General features: G+C 44.9%; 2 protein-coding genes across 10 annotated transcripts in view; one reads left to right on the forward strand and one right to left on the reverse strand.

Annotated features, from left to right (window-relative positions):
• CDC42SE1 (CDC42 small effector 1) overlaps positions 1–18748 on the reverse strand; it is a 99010-nt gene that overhangs the window by 62628 nt on the left and 17634 nt on the right. The gene's annotated exons all lie outside the window — the stretch shown is intronic.
• On the forward strand, positions 13341–18480 carry MLLT11 (MLLT11 transcription factor 7 cofactor). Its single transcript, XM_056546892.1, has 2 exons — positions 13341–13552; positions 15794–18480. Exon 2 carries the CDS (start codon positions 15800–15802, stop codon positions 16019–16021), a length of 222 nt encoding a protein of 73 aa, XP_056402867.1. The 5' UTR covers positions 13341–13552; positions 15794–15799; the 3' UTR covers positions 16022–18480.

Here is an 18748-nt window from a genome sequence, read left to right on the forward strand (position 1 = left end):
ATAGGCCTTTTTTGAAGGTCGCGCAGAGGGCCTCATTATTCCAGGACAATTCTGAAGCAAGAGTACGGAATTGTACGGCATACTCGCCAACGGAAGAATTACCCTGGACCAGGTTCAACAGGGCAGTCTCAGCAGAAGAGGCTCGGGCAGGTTCCTCAAAGACACTTCGGATTTCCGAGAAGAAGGAGTGTACAGAGGCAGTGACGGGGTCATTGCGGTCCCAGAGCGGTGTGGCCCATGACAGGGCTTTTCCGGACAGAAGGCTGACTACGAAAGCCACCTTAGACCTTTCAGTGGGAAACAGGTCCGACATCATCTCCAGATGCAGGGAACATTGGGAAAGAAAGCCACGGCAAAACTTAGAGTCCCCATCAAATTTATCCGGCAAGGATAAGCGTATCCCAGGAGCGGCCACTCGCTGCGGAGGAGGTGCAGGAGCTGGCGGAGGAGATGACTGCTGAAGCTGTGGTAGTAACTGTTGTAGCATAACGGTCAGTTGAGACAGCTGTTGGCCTTGTTGCGCTATCTGTTGTGACTGCTGGGCGACCACCGTGGTGAGGTCAGCGACAACTGGCAGAGGAACTTCAGCGGGATCCATGGCCGGATCTACTGTCACGATGCCGGCTGGCAGGTAGTGGATCCTCTGTGCCAGAGAGGGATTGGCGTGGACCGTGCTAGTGGACCGGTTCTAAGCCACTACTGGTTTTCACCAGAGCCCGCCGCAAAGCGGGATGGTCTTGCTGCGGCGGTAGTGACCAGGTCGTATCCACTAGCAACGGCTCACCTCTCTGGCTGCTGAAGATAGGCGCGGTACAAGGGAGTAGACAGAAGCAAGGTCGGACGTAGCAGAAGGTCGGGGCAGGCAGCAAGGATCGTAGTCAGGGGCAACGGCAGAAGGTCTGGAAACACAGGCAAGGAACACACAAGGAACGCTTTCACTGGCACTAAGGCAACAAGATCCGGCAAGGGAGTGCAGGGGAAGTGAGGTGATATAGGGAAGTGCACAGGTGAACACACTAATTGGAACCACTGCGCCAATCAGCGGCGCAGTGGCCCTTTAAATCGCAGAGACCCGGCGCGCGCGCGCCCTAGGGAGCGGGGCCGCGCGCGCCGGGACAGAACAGACGGAGAGCGAGTCAGGTAGGGGAGCCGGGGTGCGCATCGCGAGCGGGCGCTACCCGCATCGCGAATCGCATCCCGGCTGGCAGCGGAATCGCAGCGCCCCGGGTCAGAGGACGTGACCGGAGCGCTGCCGCGGGGAGAGTGAAGCGAGCGCTCCGGGGAGGAGCGGGGACCCGGAGCGCTCGGCGTAACAGCCATTTTGTCACCAAAGATCCGCTTGTTATCCTTGATCCATAAAGGTTCACCTATCAAAGCAGAAAATGGAGTGGGGACAAGTAAATAATAGAAGGCTCTAGTAATATATACATTTTTTTTTAAATGTCCCTTTAAGGTGTCCATGCACCTTTTAAGGGGTAGTTCAGAGAACTGAACTTTTTAGACACCTATCCACGGATAGGGAATACGTGTCTGATCGCGGGGGTCTGGACGCTGAGAAATGGTTGGGCCGTTGATCCCACACAGGAGTATGGTAACCATATATAACCAACGGCTGAACCAAACCCGGACAGGTGAGGTCTGGCTGGTAACAAGTTGTGGTACCATGGGCTGTTAGGAGAAATACCTTATCACTTTGTGACGCCAGGGCATCATTATCCTATACATGGTCCGAGGTTGGAGACAGCTTCTCCTGGGCGAGACACGAGGAGTAAAGGAACACACCAACTTCAGGTTACGGATCCCTGTCTTTACTGAGCAGGGTGCGATGGTATTACATGGACAGTCTGGTGTTGGGTGAGAGGATGCAGCGTAACCCCTTGGGAGCCCTGTTGCCTTGCTGGGATTTGTGGTGCTTTCACCAAATAAATTAATACAGGCTTGAGACTTGGAGATTGATCCTGGTAGGTAGGGTTCTGTTAAGGTCTTGTAGCCTTCTCCACCAGGGCATGAACTTCCACCGTGCGAGTAATCCTTGCAGAATGACCAGATGAAGTAGATTTGAGCTAGGCCTTCCCTCAGAGCACACAACACACATTACCACGCTGTGGCTCAGCAGTGACTGGAGCAACTCCTCCCCCACTACATTATATAGGGAAGAATTTAGGGGTTCCCATTGGCAAGCAGGGTCACATGGGGTTTACACAGCTCCTCTCTGAAGGGTACAGTAACACATGAATAACATATACACAGATAACAACAATAGAATTAATTAGAAAAATATATTACTTCTCAACAAAGTGCAAACATAATTAATAGTACAAAAGGTCCTTTGGTGGGCCCAACACCTTGTGCTACAAAGCTGCCCAAAGCAGTCCGACACCACAGGACAGTCATTGGAGCTGGGACACCACAAATGTCTGGTTGAGAAACCAAATTTGTATGGATAGTTGAGATGGTAGCATAATAAGATAGAGGAACTGGCCTTGGATAGATGGTCCAGCTGGCAATGTAGTCTGATAGAGGTCCCACAATTTTTGAGCCATGCTCCCCATTCCCTATGGGTGATTGTATATTGTATTGGCCTTTTCTACAACCTTTCCACCAAATTACATGTCATGCTATGTCTTTCCTGGTAAGGGGGATAAGTTTGGGTAGTGATTGTCAATAAGTATACTGAAATAACACAGCGCCTTCAGATGGATATCAGTATCTCACAAAGTTCCATTTTGCTATTAACCCACATTCTCACATGTTGAAAAATGACTTGTTTGGAATAGCTGGCATATTTTGTGAGGCTGCTCCTCACTGATCGGCCCCCTGATAAGTTACATTTGCCTCCTCAGCACAGGAACTACACATGTTGCCTCCATTCACCAGAGTAACTTCCACAGAAAGGCAGGGTGAATTCTGGGAAAGCAGCCTGGTATTTGTTATCCGAGGCTTTAAGTAGTTCCATAGGAAGGGAAAGCATTGTTCTCAGCTGGGCTATTTCTGGACACGAAGGAAAACAAGGCATTTATTTGCTTTTCTGGGTCCTTGTTTTGTCTCGATGTAGCTGGAAAAATTCTCAGGGCTGAATAAAAATATCACTTCTCTCTCTGCCTAAAGGGTTACTTCACTTACAAAAAGCTTGAGGAGCACTTCAATGAGTCGTCCTCTAGGGTAAAGACTTTTCATATTCTGTTCTGGAGTTATCTTGGTATCTGACGTAGGTGACAACCGCTAATGGCAGAATATCTCCGACATTTTTTTTTACCCTTCCCCCCCAACTATGCAGTTTGTCCCCCTGAGGTAGTTTACTTCCTGTATGTAGGACCCCACTGTGAATAGTTTGCCCCCTGTATGTAAGACCATCCTGTGGATAGTTTTCCCCTTGTATGTTGGACCCCCCTGTGGGTAGTTTGCTCCCTGAATGTACAACCCCCTGTAGGTTGTTTTTTTCCCTGTATGTAGGACCCCCATGTAGGTAGCTAGCCTCCTGTATGTGCCCCCACGGGTAGTTTTCCCCCTGGATGTACGATCCCCATGTAGGTAGCTTTTCTCCTTTATGTACAACCCCCCCCCCGGGGTAGTTTCCCCCCCCCCCCCGTGTGTATGACCTCCCCTCTGGGTAATTTACCCCATTTGTGGAAGCCCCCTGTAAGTAGCTTTCCCCCTGTATGGAGAACCCCTGTAGGTTTCCATCCTGTATATAGGACACCACTTTAGCTTGCCCCTCAATATAGGGCCCCCCTGTAGTTAGCCAGAAACCAGTTAGCCAGAAACCTGCTGGAAAGATTCCCCCCCCCCTCCGGGGAGAAACCCCCCCACATATACTCACCTCGGTTCCCTTGTAGTCTCTGGCATCTTCACTAGCTTATTGCTGCAGCCACTAGACTCCAGGAGCTTTTCAATTGGACATGCACAATGTCCTCATTGAACGCGTCCCAGTAGAAGTGACATCCCTTGCCTGTAGTAGCTGCAGGCGTCACTGAAGGCCAGAAGCTTAAGTAAACCTCACAGCAAGGATACCAAAGGGGTCCCACCCAGTGCATCTGAGTTGACATCTTCTCCACCGGACTGTCACGGCACATTGGTTAGAAACCACTGATCTTTCATATGATATGGGACTGCGCTTCTCTTGCACAGTTTTGGGCTGATGTGGGTCAGTTGCTCAGAAAAGTATTCGGGTGTCCATTTACTTTGTCTGCTAAGTCGTGTATTTTGGGGTGTATAGATGGTTTGGATGAGGACAGTGGCTTATGTATTGGTATCAATCAAATTTTATATCAAGCCCGCAAGTTAATTGCACAGCATTGGTTAAGAGCCTCTCCTCCTACTCTGTCCGAACTCATAACAAAACTAAACCATATTATTAGGTTAGAGAAGGGTGTGTATCTTAAGCGGAAGGCCTTGCATAAATTTGAGCTTATATGGGGACCTTGGATTGACACTCCAGGTCTGCTGTCGATATACTTACGGAGGACCCCTATGGAAGTATTGTTGGGGGGAGTGAGATGAGCTACCTGTCCCTCCTTTTTATACCTTTGCAGATAACTTGTTATTGTTTAGTATATCATGGTTGTATTTTATCTATGCAATGTATGTACGGATCATGCATTCTATTGCACTATTTTTCTATGTTGCGGTTTTCTCTCCATCCTTCAGGGAGGGTACGACACGGGAACCAAGTGGGGGGGAGGTTGTGGCTTTGGTTTGTTTTGTTGTTTGTTTATAAAAAGAACATGTTCAATAAAAATCTTCTGATGTAAAAAAAAAGAAACCACTGATCTATAGGGTTGCCACTTAACTTTTCACAGACACATATGGATCTGCACTGTCTTGTACAGTTCTATCCCCGTTCCCTGCTCTGTGTCAGTGTTTACTGGATCTATGGAATTTAATTCATGAATCAGAAACATAAAGGTGAACGGGGTTCTATGTCCGCCCGAAAAGAAAAATGTTGGAAACAGAAATGGGATGCGCTGGGTGGTGTGAATTATGGCATAAAGATTTTGGTACTTCAGTAATACCTATCTGAATCTGATGTCTTATGTCTGCAGTGTAACATTATGTCTAGTGGAGACTTTATTTTTTGTGTAATGGACCAGCCGATAATTATCTGCCCCCTTCCTATACTCGGCAGGAAGCCACAATGATATCATTACTCTCCTCCGGGACAATAAGAACAGACAATGACCCTGATTTACTAAGAGTGTTGTGTGTAGGTTTCTTTGTGGGTTTTAATTCCCTACAATTTTTTTTCCACGGTATTTACTAAAGGTTTCCCTACATTTTTCACTTTTCTCTACATTTTCCTTTTTTTTTTTTTTTACACATGTTCTGATCTGTCGGGTTTTCCTCAGCTCAAATCCACTACATTTTCTGTGGAAACTTTAGTAAATATGTTGTTTTTTTGTGAAAATGTCAGGAACACGCCTCTTTACTGTGACCACGCCCCAGATGAAAGAGACAAAGGACATAGCGTTCATGGTGTAATAAACGAGAGACCTGTAAGGTGAATTCAGCAATGGCAAAGGGGCTCACCTGATAAAGTTGTGTAACCACATACACAACAATGGTGAGTGCTTGTAATGTCCGCAGCCAGCCGGCTGGAATATGGATAATGTAGAGACAGGCTTCAATGAGGGTGCCGGCTTTGGAATGGCGCAGGTCACAGGAAGGCACAAGGTAGGTAAAAGCAAGAGTGGTTTATTCTCCCAACATGCAACGCGTTTCACTGCTACAGCAGCTTCTTCAGCAGCTTCATCACTGCTACAGCAGCTTCATCTGCCTGATGAAGCTGCTATAGCAGTGAAACGCGTTGCATGTTGGGAGAATAAACCACTCTTGCTTTTACCTACCTTGTGCCTTCCTGTGACCTGCGCCATTCCAAAGCCGGCACCCTCATTGAAGCCTGTCTCCGCATTATCCTTTCTCAGATGGTCACGCCCCTTTTTCAGGTTTTCTTATAAAAATGGAGAGTTAACCGGGTTTTTTCAATTCTGGCGCAAATTGTGGCGCAATGCACCAGAATCTGGCGCACAACCCTACAAGACATGTCGGGTTTGCAATAGTAAATGAGTGAGTTGTAATGAAAACACGGCACATGTAATACAATGGAAAACAGTCTCTGGATATGTAATCACATCTGAGGTACAGAACAATTACACACTGACACTTGGAGATGCAAAAAAAAAAAAAAGAAATTTAGAAGCACTATGGGAAGTTTTTTTTTTTTTTTTGCTTATACTGTATTAGAAAAAAAATGTAGAGGTTCTTGTGTATTCCTTGTGCTTACCTGTTTTAGCAGATGTGGCGGATATGAGATCTCTGCCATACTTATTGCACTTATTGCTTTGGACTTTAAACAAAAACCCCGACCTCGCAAGTAGGGGTGGGTAAGGGTTAATTTACCTATTCTATGTTTGTAGTTAACATTTTAGTGACCAAGTTTCATGTTAATATCTGCAGCTGTTTGGAAGTTATGCTGGAACATACACACACCATTGGCCTTGATGCAATGTGCTATAATCTGGCGCAAAACCAGACAAAACATGTCAGGTTTACAATAGTAAATCAGGGCTATATATATATATATATATATATATATATATATATATATATATTGTGACAAACCGTCTTGGAGATTAGCTCTGGGATCATCCTGGTCACTTGCCACGGGACACGTTCCTCACAATAACACCACAGTTCCGCATACAAGTCTGGCTCCTCGCCAGCTTTATTTCCACAGGTTGCAGGTAAAACAAAACATAAACAGGAACAAAATAAAGTCCTAGACCGTCTGGTCACTGACTACACATATCAGCATGCCCTGACTATGAACTGGTGAGCTACCCTCAGCCAGTTAAACATGTGACTCCTGCAACCTGTTACTCACAGTTCACACCACTTCTTGGACCAGTTGCAGCACCTTCTGCGTGTTACCTAAACAGGGTCCGTGTGTCTCCCCCTCTAACAGCCAGCATACTGTTTCCAAGGGAGAGCCCCAACTATTCTGTTTCCTTTCCTTTTAAACACACTTTCCCTTCCTGATACCTCATTAATCAGGCCACAGGTGGATTCTCCAGAGTTAGCAAGGGAAATACACGCTTTCCTTGCCACACTGCCACATATCCCCCCCCCCCCCCCCCCCTCTGCTCAGACCACCGGGAAGGAGCACTTTTATTCAAAAGGCAGAGTCCAACTGCCTTTCCTTTTCCTTGGAAAACTTTTGCCCACAGTCTCTGAAGTCCTTGACTTTTTTCTTCCGGACTTTTACCAGCCACCAATTACAAGTCTCTCGGTCACACCTCTCCAGTACCAGGTTCTTCACCCTGGTGTGGGCAGGGTTCTTGAAATTAAGGAGAGAGAGGACCGATGCTTCTAACCTTTGTCTTCTTCTGGCTTGCCGGACCTCTGCCTCTGCTTCAGAGAATCTTTCGGCCTTAGTGGCTTCACCAACCACTGTCTTGTTCTCTGTAGCTTCAGAGGACCTCCGACATGGGTGCATCTCAGTTTCAACTTTAGAGGACTTCCCACCTGGTTTCACCACAGTTTTGACTTCAGTGGATTTCTCACATGGTTTCACCTCATCCCTTCCAGCTTTCTCTTCAGGGGCACCAGCTTCCTCAGGTTTGGCTTCAGAGTCTTTGGCTCCTTCAGATTCTTGTGTAGAATCAGCTTCTACTACCGTTTGGCTCTTCTCTGCAGCTTCTTCAGGCTTACTCTTCTCTTCACCTGTAGCTTCAGTTGTGCCATTCTCTTTACTCATAGCTTTTGAGGTTGACACTGGTTTAGCTTCGGCTTCAGAGGATTTCTCTGCCTCAGCATTACCTTCAGAATTTTTGGTCTGCTCAGGTTCAGAGGATTTCCTGCCTGACTCCTCCTTAGTCTCCACTTCAGAGGATTTCACACCAGGTTTCAGCTCAGTCCTAGCTTCAGAGGACTTCTTACAGGGCTTCACCTCAATCTTAGCATTAGAGGACTTTTTACCGGGCTTCAGAGAAAGCATCCCTGTATCCCGTAACTTCTGCCCCAGAAGCCTTTCTTGAGCCAATTCCACCATAGCTTGGTCTCTGCTCTCTTTTAGAACTTCCTGGCCCTCTTTTTTTCTCACATTTTCGCAGCTTACACTGGAGCTTAGCAGACTTCATCCTCTCACTGTCAAGTAACTCTGTCAAGTCCCTGATAGTATCTTCCGAAGACAGCAATTGTTTCCTCAACTGTTCATTGTCCGCCAGCACAGCCACCTGCTCGTACAGTTGCGCTCCCAGCAAAACCAAGGCAGCTACGTGGGACCTTCTGCGCGTTTCGTTCTGCGCATCCAGGCTCTCTTTTAAGATCTTCATGTCATCTTCCAGCTTTATATATTTCAGCTGCTCACTCTTGAGTTGTGCAGAGATCATCTTCTCACTGCCCAGCAACTGTTTCTTGGTCTTCTCTAACTCCTTGATAAATTTTCCACTCTCGCCAATCTGTTCAGGTAGATCTGAGATCTCCTGTTGCAAGTTCTTGTTTTCATGTTTCAGAGTCTCAACTTGTTCCAGGGCCTCCTCATACTGCTCACGGAGCAAGTCATTGTCATGACGAGCAGATTGAAGAGCATGTACAAGGGCATTCTTCGTCTTGACTTCCTCCTCAAGTTGTCTCTTAGCTTTAGAGACACTCTCCAGATTGCTGGCAAGAGCCTCAACTTCCATCTTCATTTCATTCTTCTCTTTTTCTATTTTTTCCATGGCTACCAGCCTAGCCTTGTGATCACTCCGCAGAGCCTGATATACACCAAGACTCACTTCTTCCTGGAATGACATCCGCTTGGCCAGACTCTCCCCTTCACTCTCCTTGCTGGTCACAAGACCCTGGGAGTGGGACAGTTCATCCTGCAGAGCCACAAACTCCCTTTTGTGATGCTCCATGACTTTTTCCAGCTGAAGCCTCGCTTCTTGCTCTTTCTTAAAGTCAGCAAGTGATTTGTCCTTCTCCTCTGTCAAGCGATGTACCTCTTTTTCTTTCTCCATCAACTTCACAGAAACCATCTGCAGGGTTTCTTCCAGATTCTGGATCTGCTCCAGTTTTTTTCCAAGGCCAGCTCGTCTTTTCCGAGACCCTTTACTGACAGCGGTCTCCTCACTCTCTCTGTCAGACCTTAAGACATCCTCTCGTCCTCTGTCAGACACTAGACCCAGCTCTTCTCCATCTCTAGATGAAGTCTCCCCCTTTTTCGGGGTTGCGGCCACTTGTGTCTCATTATTATCATCAACAACAGGTGCCACTGACACCTGGCACTCTTCCTCTCCCACCATGTTGGCAACTCTGAAGACTCTTGCTAAACACTCCCGTCGGACCGGCAATCCCTTGGCGGTAACTTTGTTGCCCCTAGCAACAACTTCAATGGCTCTGAGCACCAGCGAATCCAGGTGATTCCCAAACAGTTCCTCTGAACTGTCTCTCGGCTCCTTGGCAGACTTTTCTTTTGTCTTGTCACAGTCTCTCCATGGCCTGGAAAATACTACTAGGGATCCTGGGTCTGCAACAATATGTGGTCCAGTGGTTCGACCTTCCTGGTTTCGACCTCTCTCTAGTTCAGACACCACATCTTCTCCACTTAGGACTCTGTCTGTGACGGTAAGCGCAGGCCCCAGCTCCACCGGTACTCTTTTCCGGAGTTTTGGTTTTTCCACAGCCACAGGTGGATTCTCAGGCCACAGGTGGATTCTCCAGAGTTAGCAAGAGTAAAACATTTTTAAACAACCATATTACAAAAGGTCTTTAATTTTCATCAGTAACAACATATAAAAAGTTTTTGGATATGGCAGTGCCCATTTATAGGCTCACCGCATGTGTTGAAGAAGTAAAACTTTGTAAAATGATATGGAAATATTATCCCAGTTCCAGATTTGCCAAAAGGAAAACAACCCCCTGAAGATTTCACCTTCTTCTGCCATTGGACTCAGTTTTATAGTGAAAGGTCAGTTTTATAGTGATTTTGCATTGGCCCATATTTTTCTCTTACACTGACTATTACACTATTCATAGTTTGTCAGATATTTATAACCTGTGTGTTTTCCACACCTGTATATATAAATATAGATTTGCTCCTCGTGAAATGTCAGCATTTACTGCACAGAAATGACTAAAATATTCACTTACAATAACACCTTGTCCATAGAACAGGCTCAGCTGTAAAGGACAAATCCTTAAACTGACCACCAGTAGGCGCCATATAAATGAAGCCTATGGTGAATTTGCTTGTTGTTTGAGCGACTGGCAGGATGTATGGGAACAGGCACATGGCCTCTTTCTGCACCGATTACTAACAAGTAACAATAATAAACAAACAAACACAATCTAATAAAACTAATAACACGCCAATGGTTGATCATTCACTGAGCGGATTGAGTAAACATCCACAGTGCAGGCTGTGTACACACTGGGCTTGAACATGTGTATTTTTTGCTTCAAGTGGTAAACCTATTCAGAGATACATGTTCAAAACGCAACAAAAACACATTGGCCCTCATTTACTAAGTGTTGTGTAGGTTTCTTTGTGGGTTTTAATTCCCTACAATTTTTTTCACACGGTATTTACTAAGGTTTCCCTACATTTTCCATTTTCCCTACATTTTGCTTTTTTTTACACATGCTCAGATCTCAGCTGAAATCCACCACATTTTCTGTGGAAACCTAAGTAAATATGTTGTTTTTTTGTAAAAATGTCGCGAACATGCCCCTTTGCCCAACAGCCACGCCCCTTTTTCGGGTAAAATGGAGAGTTAGTCAGGGTTTTTTCAATTCTGGCGCAAATTCGGGCGCAGAAAGAATTTCTGGCACAATGCGACAGAATCTGGTGCACAACCCGACAAAACATGTCATTAGTAAATTAGGGCCATAGTGTGAACACAGCCTAATGCTCCTTCAACTAAACAACTAACTCTTTAGTACATCCGGGCTGAATGAAGGTGTCCATACATCTTCAATGGCTGTCCGCTTAAAGGGGTACTCTGGTGGAAATTTTTTTTTTTTAAATCAACTGATGCCAGAAAGTTAAACAGATTTGTAAATTATGCATCTGATGAAAGGTCACATGACCTGAAACGCGTCATGTTGCTTATCCAGGAGGTTTTATCTTTTGTATTTTGAGATGCCATGTCGAAGTTTTATATGGAATACCAATAAAAGGTTAAGTTTATTATACCGCTGGCTATCGCACTTTTTGTTCCAGATTTGTAAATTACTTCTATTTAACAAATTGCAATGCTTCCAGTACTTATCCCTTTCTATATGCTACACTCGAAGTTGTGTAGTTCTTTTCAGTCTGACCACAGTGCTCTCTACTGACACCTCAGTCAGTGACAGATACTGTCTAGAGCAGGACAGGTTTGCTATGGGGATTTGTTCCTGGTCAGGACAGTTCCTGTCAGCAGAGAGCACTGTGTTCAGACTGGAAAGAATTACACAACTTCCTGTGGAGCATACAGTAGCTGATAAGTATTGGTAGAATTAGAGGGGTAGTCGAATGGTGAAAAACTTATCCCCTATCCTAAGGATAGGGGATAAGTTTGAGATCGCGGGGGTCCGACCGCTGGGGCCCCCTGCGATCTCTCTGTACGGGGGCCACGCTCTCCGGCCAGATAGCGGGTGTCGACCCCCGCACGAAGCGGCAGCCGACACGCCACCTCAATACATCTCTATGGCAGAGCCGGAAATTGCTGAAGGCAGCGATTCGGCTCTGCCATAGAGTTGTATTGAGGGGGCGTGTCGGCCGCCGCTTCGTGCGGAGGTCGACACGCCTCCTTCCCGAGGGTTGTCGGGGCTCCGTACAGGAGATCGCAGGGGGCCCCAGTGGTCGGACCCCCCGCGATCTCAATGGGCATCTCCTATGTTTTCAGATGTAAGCAGGAAGCACTAAGCAGCGGGGATCAGTGTCAACATGGTACAGTACGTGGTGAGCACTTGTGTTCTTACCCTACATTATCTATGCAACATGTCAAAAGGTTATTTAAGTGAGTAATGCTTTAAAGGGTGCCAGAAAGTTATACAGATTTGTAAGTTATTTCTATATAAAAATCTTATCAGCTGCTGTATGCTCCAGAGGAACTTGTGTAGTCCTTTCCAGTCTGACCACAGTGCTCTCTGCTGCCACCTCTGTCTGTGTCAGGAACTGTCCAGAGCAGGAGAGGTTTGCTATGGGGATTTGTTCCTGCTCTGGACAGTTCCTGACACAGACAGAGGTGGCAGCAGAGAGCACTGTGGTAAGACTGGAAAGGACTACACAACTTCCTCTGGAGCATACAGCAGCTGATAAGTACTGGAAGGATTAAGATTTTTTTATAGAATAGAAATTTACAAAACTGTAAATTTCTTTTTCTTCGGAGTACTCCTTTAAATATAAGGTTTTTACCTGGACAAGCCTGGTTTAGGTCTATGTACACTACGGAATTTCCATATGTGCAGCGGAATACCACTGACAGCAATGGGATTCCGAAACAATGCAAAACTACAACTCCCAGCATGCTGGGAGTTGTAGTTTTGCACCAGCTGGAGGTCCACGGTTTGGTGGCCTAGGGTATTAAAGGGGTATTTCAGGCAAAAACTTTTTTATACATATCAACTGGCTCCAGAAAGTTAAACAGATTTGTAAATTACTTCTATTAAAAATCTTAATCCTTCCAATAGTTATTAGCTTCTGAAGTTTTCTGTCTAATTGCTCAATGATGAGTCACGTCCCGGGAGCTGTGCATGATGGGAGAATATCCCCATAGAAACTGCACAGCTCCCGGGACGTGAGTCATCACAGAGCAGTTAGACAGAAAACAACAACTCAACTTCAGAAGCTAATAACTATTGGAAGGATTAAGATTTTTTTAATAGAAGTAATTTACAAATCTGTTTAACTTTCCGGAGCCAGTTGATATATAAAAAAAAGTTTTGGCCTGGAATACCCCTTTAACCATGACTCGAAGACCTGCATGGAAGCCAATCCACTATTAGATACACGGATGAGAACAAAATTTGTGCAAACTAGGTTTTGCCCATCTTTTTTTGGTTGTCCTGACATAACCAAAGAGGGGGATGGCAACTAGCGTTCCGAGTTACAATCTTGAAGGGTGTTTAATGTTTTGTAATCTTGTATAATTTTGCGAATGATAGGAATGCGCTACATGGCGGTAAATTTGGACTGGGTAATTTTGCAGATCCTTCAGCCATTTTTAGAACGATGCTCCTCAGCGTTATTTGGTGAACACTGCTGTCTGTCCTAAGGGGGCGGAGGTGGGGGCTGTGTACACAGGGCAGAGGGGGTGATGTTTTGCTCCTTCCAGCGAACTCGCTGTTGGATCCAGTCCTTGCTGGGAGTTGTCATTTAAGGTAATGAGCATCCTGCAGAATTTGGCTGAATCATTGGCCCAGAATCCTCTGCTGTGAGAGGACTGAGGTGTGAGGAAGGAGGAGCTGCTGTCTCATACACAGACAAAGCCTCAGAATAGTCTCCAGAAACCTCCCTGTCTCCAGGAGGAGCCCAGACAATACCTGCAGCCAGAGACTAACCAGCAGCATCCCCTCCGCCTGCACCGTGAGTACCAGCACCACCATCATCCCCATCATTATACATTATAATCACCAGCTTTGTGCAATGGGAGGGAAAGCCCAGTATAATGAAGGGGCACACCACTTCCCTACTGTCATAGAAATTAGATGTAAAATAGGAATGAATGTAAAATGATTAATATATATATATATATATATATCACATTCATATCTATCTATTTCTGCATAAACCCCATATGTATGTATTTATCTATCTTATATCTATCTCTCAATCTATCTCATATTTATCTATCAATCTTATATGTATCTATCTATATATCTCATAGGTACGCATCTCTGCATCTATCTCATTTATGTATCTATCTCATATCTATCTATCTAATATGTATTTATCTATCTTGTATGTATTTATTTATGTATCTATCTCATATCTATCTATCTAATGTAAATGTATCTATCTTGTATTTATTTATGTATCTATCTTAAGTCTATCTATTTATCTATCTCATATCTTATCTATCTATCTATCTATCTATCTATCTCATATGTATCTATCGCTGCTCAAGTTTAGACATTTAACCCAATAGTAATCTACGGACGCTCCTACCCACTGACCACACATGATGACTAAATATTCATGCTGAATGATTTTCCTATAAATCTATGAATAATTCCCCACCTGATGCAGAATTTTCTGGATATTTTTCTGGTACCTTCTTTTTCTTACATGGGGGTCACAATGTAATCCTATCAGGGCGTTGTCGGTGTAAGGATGGGTAGGGGGGGGGATGCCTTACTGTATGGAATCCCCGCACCCTGTAATACACATCACATGAAAGGATTCCCTATATTCTAAATGTGTGATGGCAGAATGTACATAGTGCAGTATCGGGGGTCTACAAATTCATGACTATGAGCCACTGAGGCGGATGCATTCATCGTACAGGAATGTGTGTCTGTCAGATGTCCAATATTGGATGTAATCGGGACCTCGGAGGTGTGGGTAAAATGAGCGGTCCTTATAAATAGCAGGGAGATGGCGTTTTGTTGCTGTCCTGGGCGTGGCGGGCAGACTGCGGTATGAGCCATGCTATTTCTGTCATGGTGAAAACATGATGGAGAGGGAGCTGTGTGCAGGGCTGGGGCTCTGCTGTATGTAGTGTGGGAGGGGACCTTAAATAATAAATTACATTTTTCCTATTATATCTGCTCCGAGCCGGGTAACAGTGAACATGGCTGCCATTACAGTCTGCCTGATGAGGCAGCAATACAGGGCAAGACATGTAAGGCACATGGTGGGACTGGTGCAACAGAGGATGAGGAAATCATCCAATGGGCCCCAGTTCGGACCTGAAAAAAAGGGGCCCGGACTCACATTTTTAGGCTGGGATTGCACTTGGTGTTCTTATCAAAAAACGCCCCCAAAAAGTCTTTTTTTTTAAACACTGTCAATAGGGCCGTGTTTCCCAATCAGAGTGTCTCCAGCTGTTGTGAAACTACAACTTCCAGCATGCCCGGACAGCCTTCGGGTTTTATGAAAAATTCCCCATATGCAAGTAGATTTAACAAAAATAAATAAATACTTTCAGCATTTTTTTTTTATAAGACAATGAGACAACACCACACACTGACAATGAGAGGACTACACAACTTCCTGTAAATAAAAAAAAAAGGGGTAAATCACACAAAAGCACACTGAAGCCAGTGCAGTTGGTGATAACACTATATTAGTAAGTTATATATCTTGGGGTGATAGTTTTATTTAAAGAGAAAAAAAAAACAAAAAAACATTCTGATACCGGAATACCCCTTTAAGACCTAATCTGCCAGAAACTTCCCATAATGGTGGCCTTAATGAGTTTTAGATGGGCTCCTTTTGTATGGCCTAGATGTAAAAAATGTACTTGATATTTTTTGATAACCATTTAGACGCCATTCACACAACATTCTTGCTGTTGCAAAACTACAACTCCTAGCATGCCCAGGGCCGAAGGCTGTACGGGCATGCTGGGAGTTGTAGTTTTACAACAGCTGGGTGCACCCTGGTTGAGAAACTATGATTTAGAGCAGTGTTTTCCAATCAGTGTGCGTCCAGCTGTTGCAAAACTACAACTGCCAGCATGCCCGGACAGCCTTTGGCTGTCCGGGCATGCTGGGAGTTGTAGTTTTGCAACAGCTGGAGGCTCCCTGGTTGGGAAACACTGTTGTAGATGATAATATGTGTTGCATATATATCTGTGTGATTATATATCTTCTCCCTTTGTAGGTGACAATGCTGGACACCCTCAGCAGCCAATATGATTCCTTCCTGTTCTGGAAACTTCCAATCCCAGAACTGGATCTCTCCGAACTGGAGTGCCTTGGCTTAGGGGAGACCACCAAGACTTCTAAAGGTGGATCCAAAGAGGAAGACCCCCTGCTAGAGTTTACCGCCTTCAACTTCTGGCGGGAACCCATCGCCAGCATCGATACCTTGGACTTCGATCTGATTTAAAAAAAGAAAAAGATCTAAAAAAAAAAACAAAGGAAAAAGAAAAACCCACGGCCTTGCTGTAATGTACCTGCCGTTCAGCCACAGATCGCTCACAAAGCTTATTTAATTTATTTGTTTATTTATTTATTTTCACGACCCTGGTGGTTTCTCTGTGAACGTGATTTTTTTTTGTTACTTTTTGTTTATATTTATTAATTTATTATACCTCTGAAGCACTTAGTTTTTACTCTCATAAAGGCAGAGTCTTCCATCTTTCGAGATGGAAACCATACTAAAGCCGATTCTCTCTTAAAGGAGTATTTACACGTACAGTATCCTGTGCATATTGGATGTGCAGGATTTGAAGCTGCAGATTTCAATGTAAACTAAATGACTGAACATCGCTTCAAATCCTATTGGATACTGTAGGTGTGAATAGACCTTAAAGAGCTACTCCGCCCCTAGACATCTTATCCTCTATCCAAAGGCTGCATGGCGGCCGTCAAGCCCCCTTCCCATAGACTTGCATTGAGGGGGGTGACGTCATGAGGGGCATGGCCGCGACTTCACGACCCCCGCCGCCCGCTTCAAGCGGAGTACCCCTTTAAGGGTAGGGTCACACGTAACGGATCCACAGCTTATTGTACGCTGCGGAACGGCCAATGACTTGACCCTATGACTGTGAGTACATTGCGCGTGTCCGTGGCGACTCACAGGTCCATGTGTGATCCAGCAGGAGGCGCACTATAAGGTCGGGTCATCGGCGTGTTTTACACTGTGGATCCGTTACATGTGACCCTACCCTAAGGGTGTATTTATACTAAGGGTAGGGTCAGACACAGTGCATCCGCAGCTTATTTAACACTGCGGAAGCACTGCCGGCAGTCACAGAGCGACTGCAGAGTGGTCGGGTAGAGCTCGCTCTTCCGTCGCTGTGTGACTGCCGGCAGCGCATCCGCAGCGTCAAATATGTGTAGGACACTGTATGTGTGAATAAACCCGTAGAGTCTATTTATACATAGAGTATCTTGTGCATATTTGTTGCGCAGGATTTCATGCTGCAGATTTTATGTAAGCTAATTGACTTAACATAGCTTCAACTGCAGCATCAAATCTGTGCAGAACACTGTACGTGTGAATAGACCATTAAGTGGATGTTTTCCTTGGGTTCTTTAGCCCGTCCGGCCAAAAGACTAACCATCTGCTCTCCCTGATGTAGATATTGAAGGAGCTAAGAAGTACCAGATCTGTATCTAATCCTCTTATGTTAGCCGCCTGTGAAAGGGTTTTGTATCTGTAAGGAAAAATTCCAAAAACTTGTGTTGGTTTGTAGAATGTGACCACCAATCGTAGGTGTGTGGAGGTTATATAGAGGTAAAAGGACGGTAAAGGAAGCTGTCTCCAGACATGTCTGGCAGCAGCTTATTCCTCTCTCCCCTTTCAGAACTATGTATGCTCAGCTGAGAAGAGCCTGCATATGTATGGAGGAATAGTTGTTATCTGTTTAATGCAAAAGAAAATTGCTGAATAGATCTACAATGAGCAATTGACCCATTATATAACAGATGAGATTGAATGTGATGAATTTAAAGCAGTGTTTCCCAACCAGTGAGGCTCCACCTGTTGCAAAACTACAACTCCCAGCATACTCATCCTCTCGTTTTTTTGCGCAAACATTTTTTTTACTCAGATGATGAATGTGCAAAAATGTGGAAAAAAAATGCAAAAAATACAGAAAATGACAAAGGATGCGCAAAACAAGTAGCATAAAAACAATCATAAATATGGCGCACGGCCTTCCACACCAGAAAACCACTCAAAACAAGGCAAAAAAAATTGCGCAAAAACAATGATAAATGCTTTGGCTTGTGAAATGGGTCTAAGTGCTATTACAATTTCTAAACAATGACAATGACATAAAATCCTTTCACATGTGGCCATCACGAGGGTTATGAGGACACAATATCAGGCCCGACAGTGACCAGTCGGGTGACTGCATAAGATTGGTTGCTAGGGGCAACATTGCTGTTTTTTTCTGTGCACTTGTTCTAATTTTCTTCTGCATCTCTGTTAATATGAATGATTTCATAGCTTTATCTGCAGCCCTGAGGCTCTTCTACTCCTATGATCCCAATGACAATACTTCATGGCTGAGGTCGGGCGAGTGTAGTCATAGGATCACTGTGTGGATCCGAATGACATCTGACAATATTGGCCAATTCTTCAAGCCACCTAGAATGTACACATGAAAATTGGGATCATCACAGTAATACTATGACAAGGCTGAGGGACCAGATCTCTGACAGGAAGTCTTATCATAGGGTCACAGGAGCTGTATGCTTCAGTAATCTGAATGTTATAAGCCAGGATTCACTTTATGTTGTAGCCAGACACAAGACAATGAGGCTCTTCAGTGTTACTCATGTGACAAACTAATGTAATTTGTACTGCGCCAAATAAAATATCTCCGTTGTCACTTGAACTTTATGTTGAATTTTTTCTCCTCTATATGTGTGTAATGTGTTTAGGGCGTATCAATGTTCTCTATAAAATTAAAGGAGAAGTTTCATGCCTGAAATTACATAAAAACGTATCCCCTATCCACAGGACCCCCCGCAATCTCCTGTATAAGGCCTCGGCTCTTACCCAGAGTGGCGCATCACGACCCCTGGCCGAAGCGGGCACGGGGCGTGATCCTGTGGATAGGGGATACGTTTTTCTGTAATTTCAGGCATGAGACTTCTCATT

This window comes from Hyla sarda, chromosome 11 (assembly GCF_029499605.1).
Source record: "Hyla sarda isolate aHylSar1 chromosome 11, aHylSar1.hap1, whole genome shotgun sequence".
NCBI classification, from domain to species: domain Eukaryota; kingdom Metazoa; phylum Chordata; class Amphibia; order Anura; family Hylidae; genus Hyla; species Hyla sarda.

Bases quoted from the DNA above. Each gene is read 5' to 3' on its own strand.
- MLLT11 (XM_056546892.1), top strand. From the start codon at position 15,800: ATGCTGGACACCCTCAGCAGCCAATATGATTCCTTCCTGTTCTGGAAA.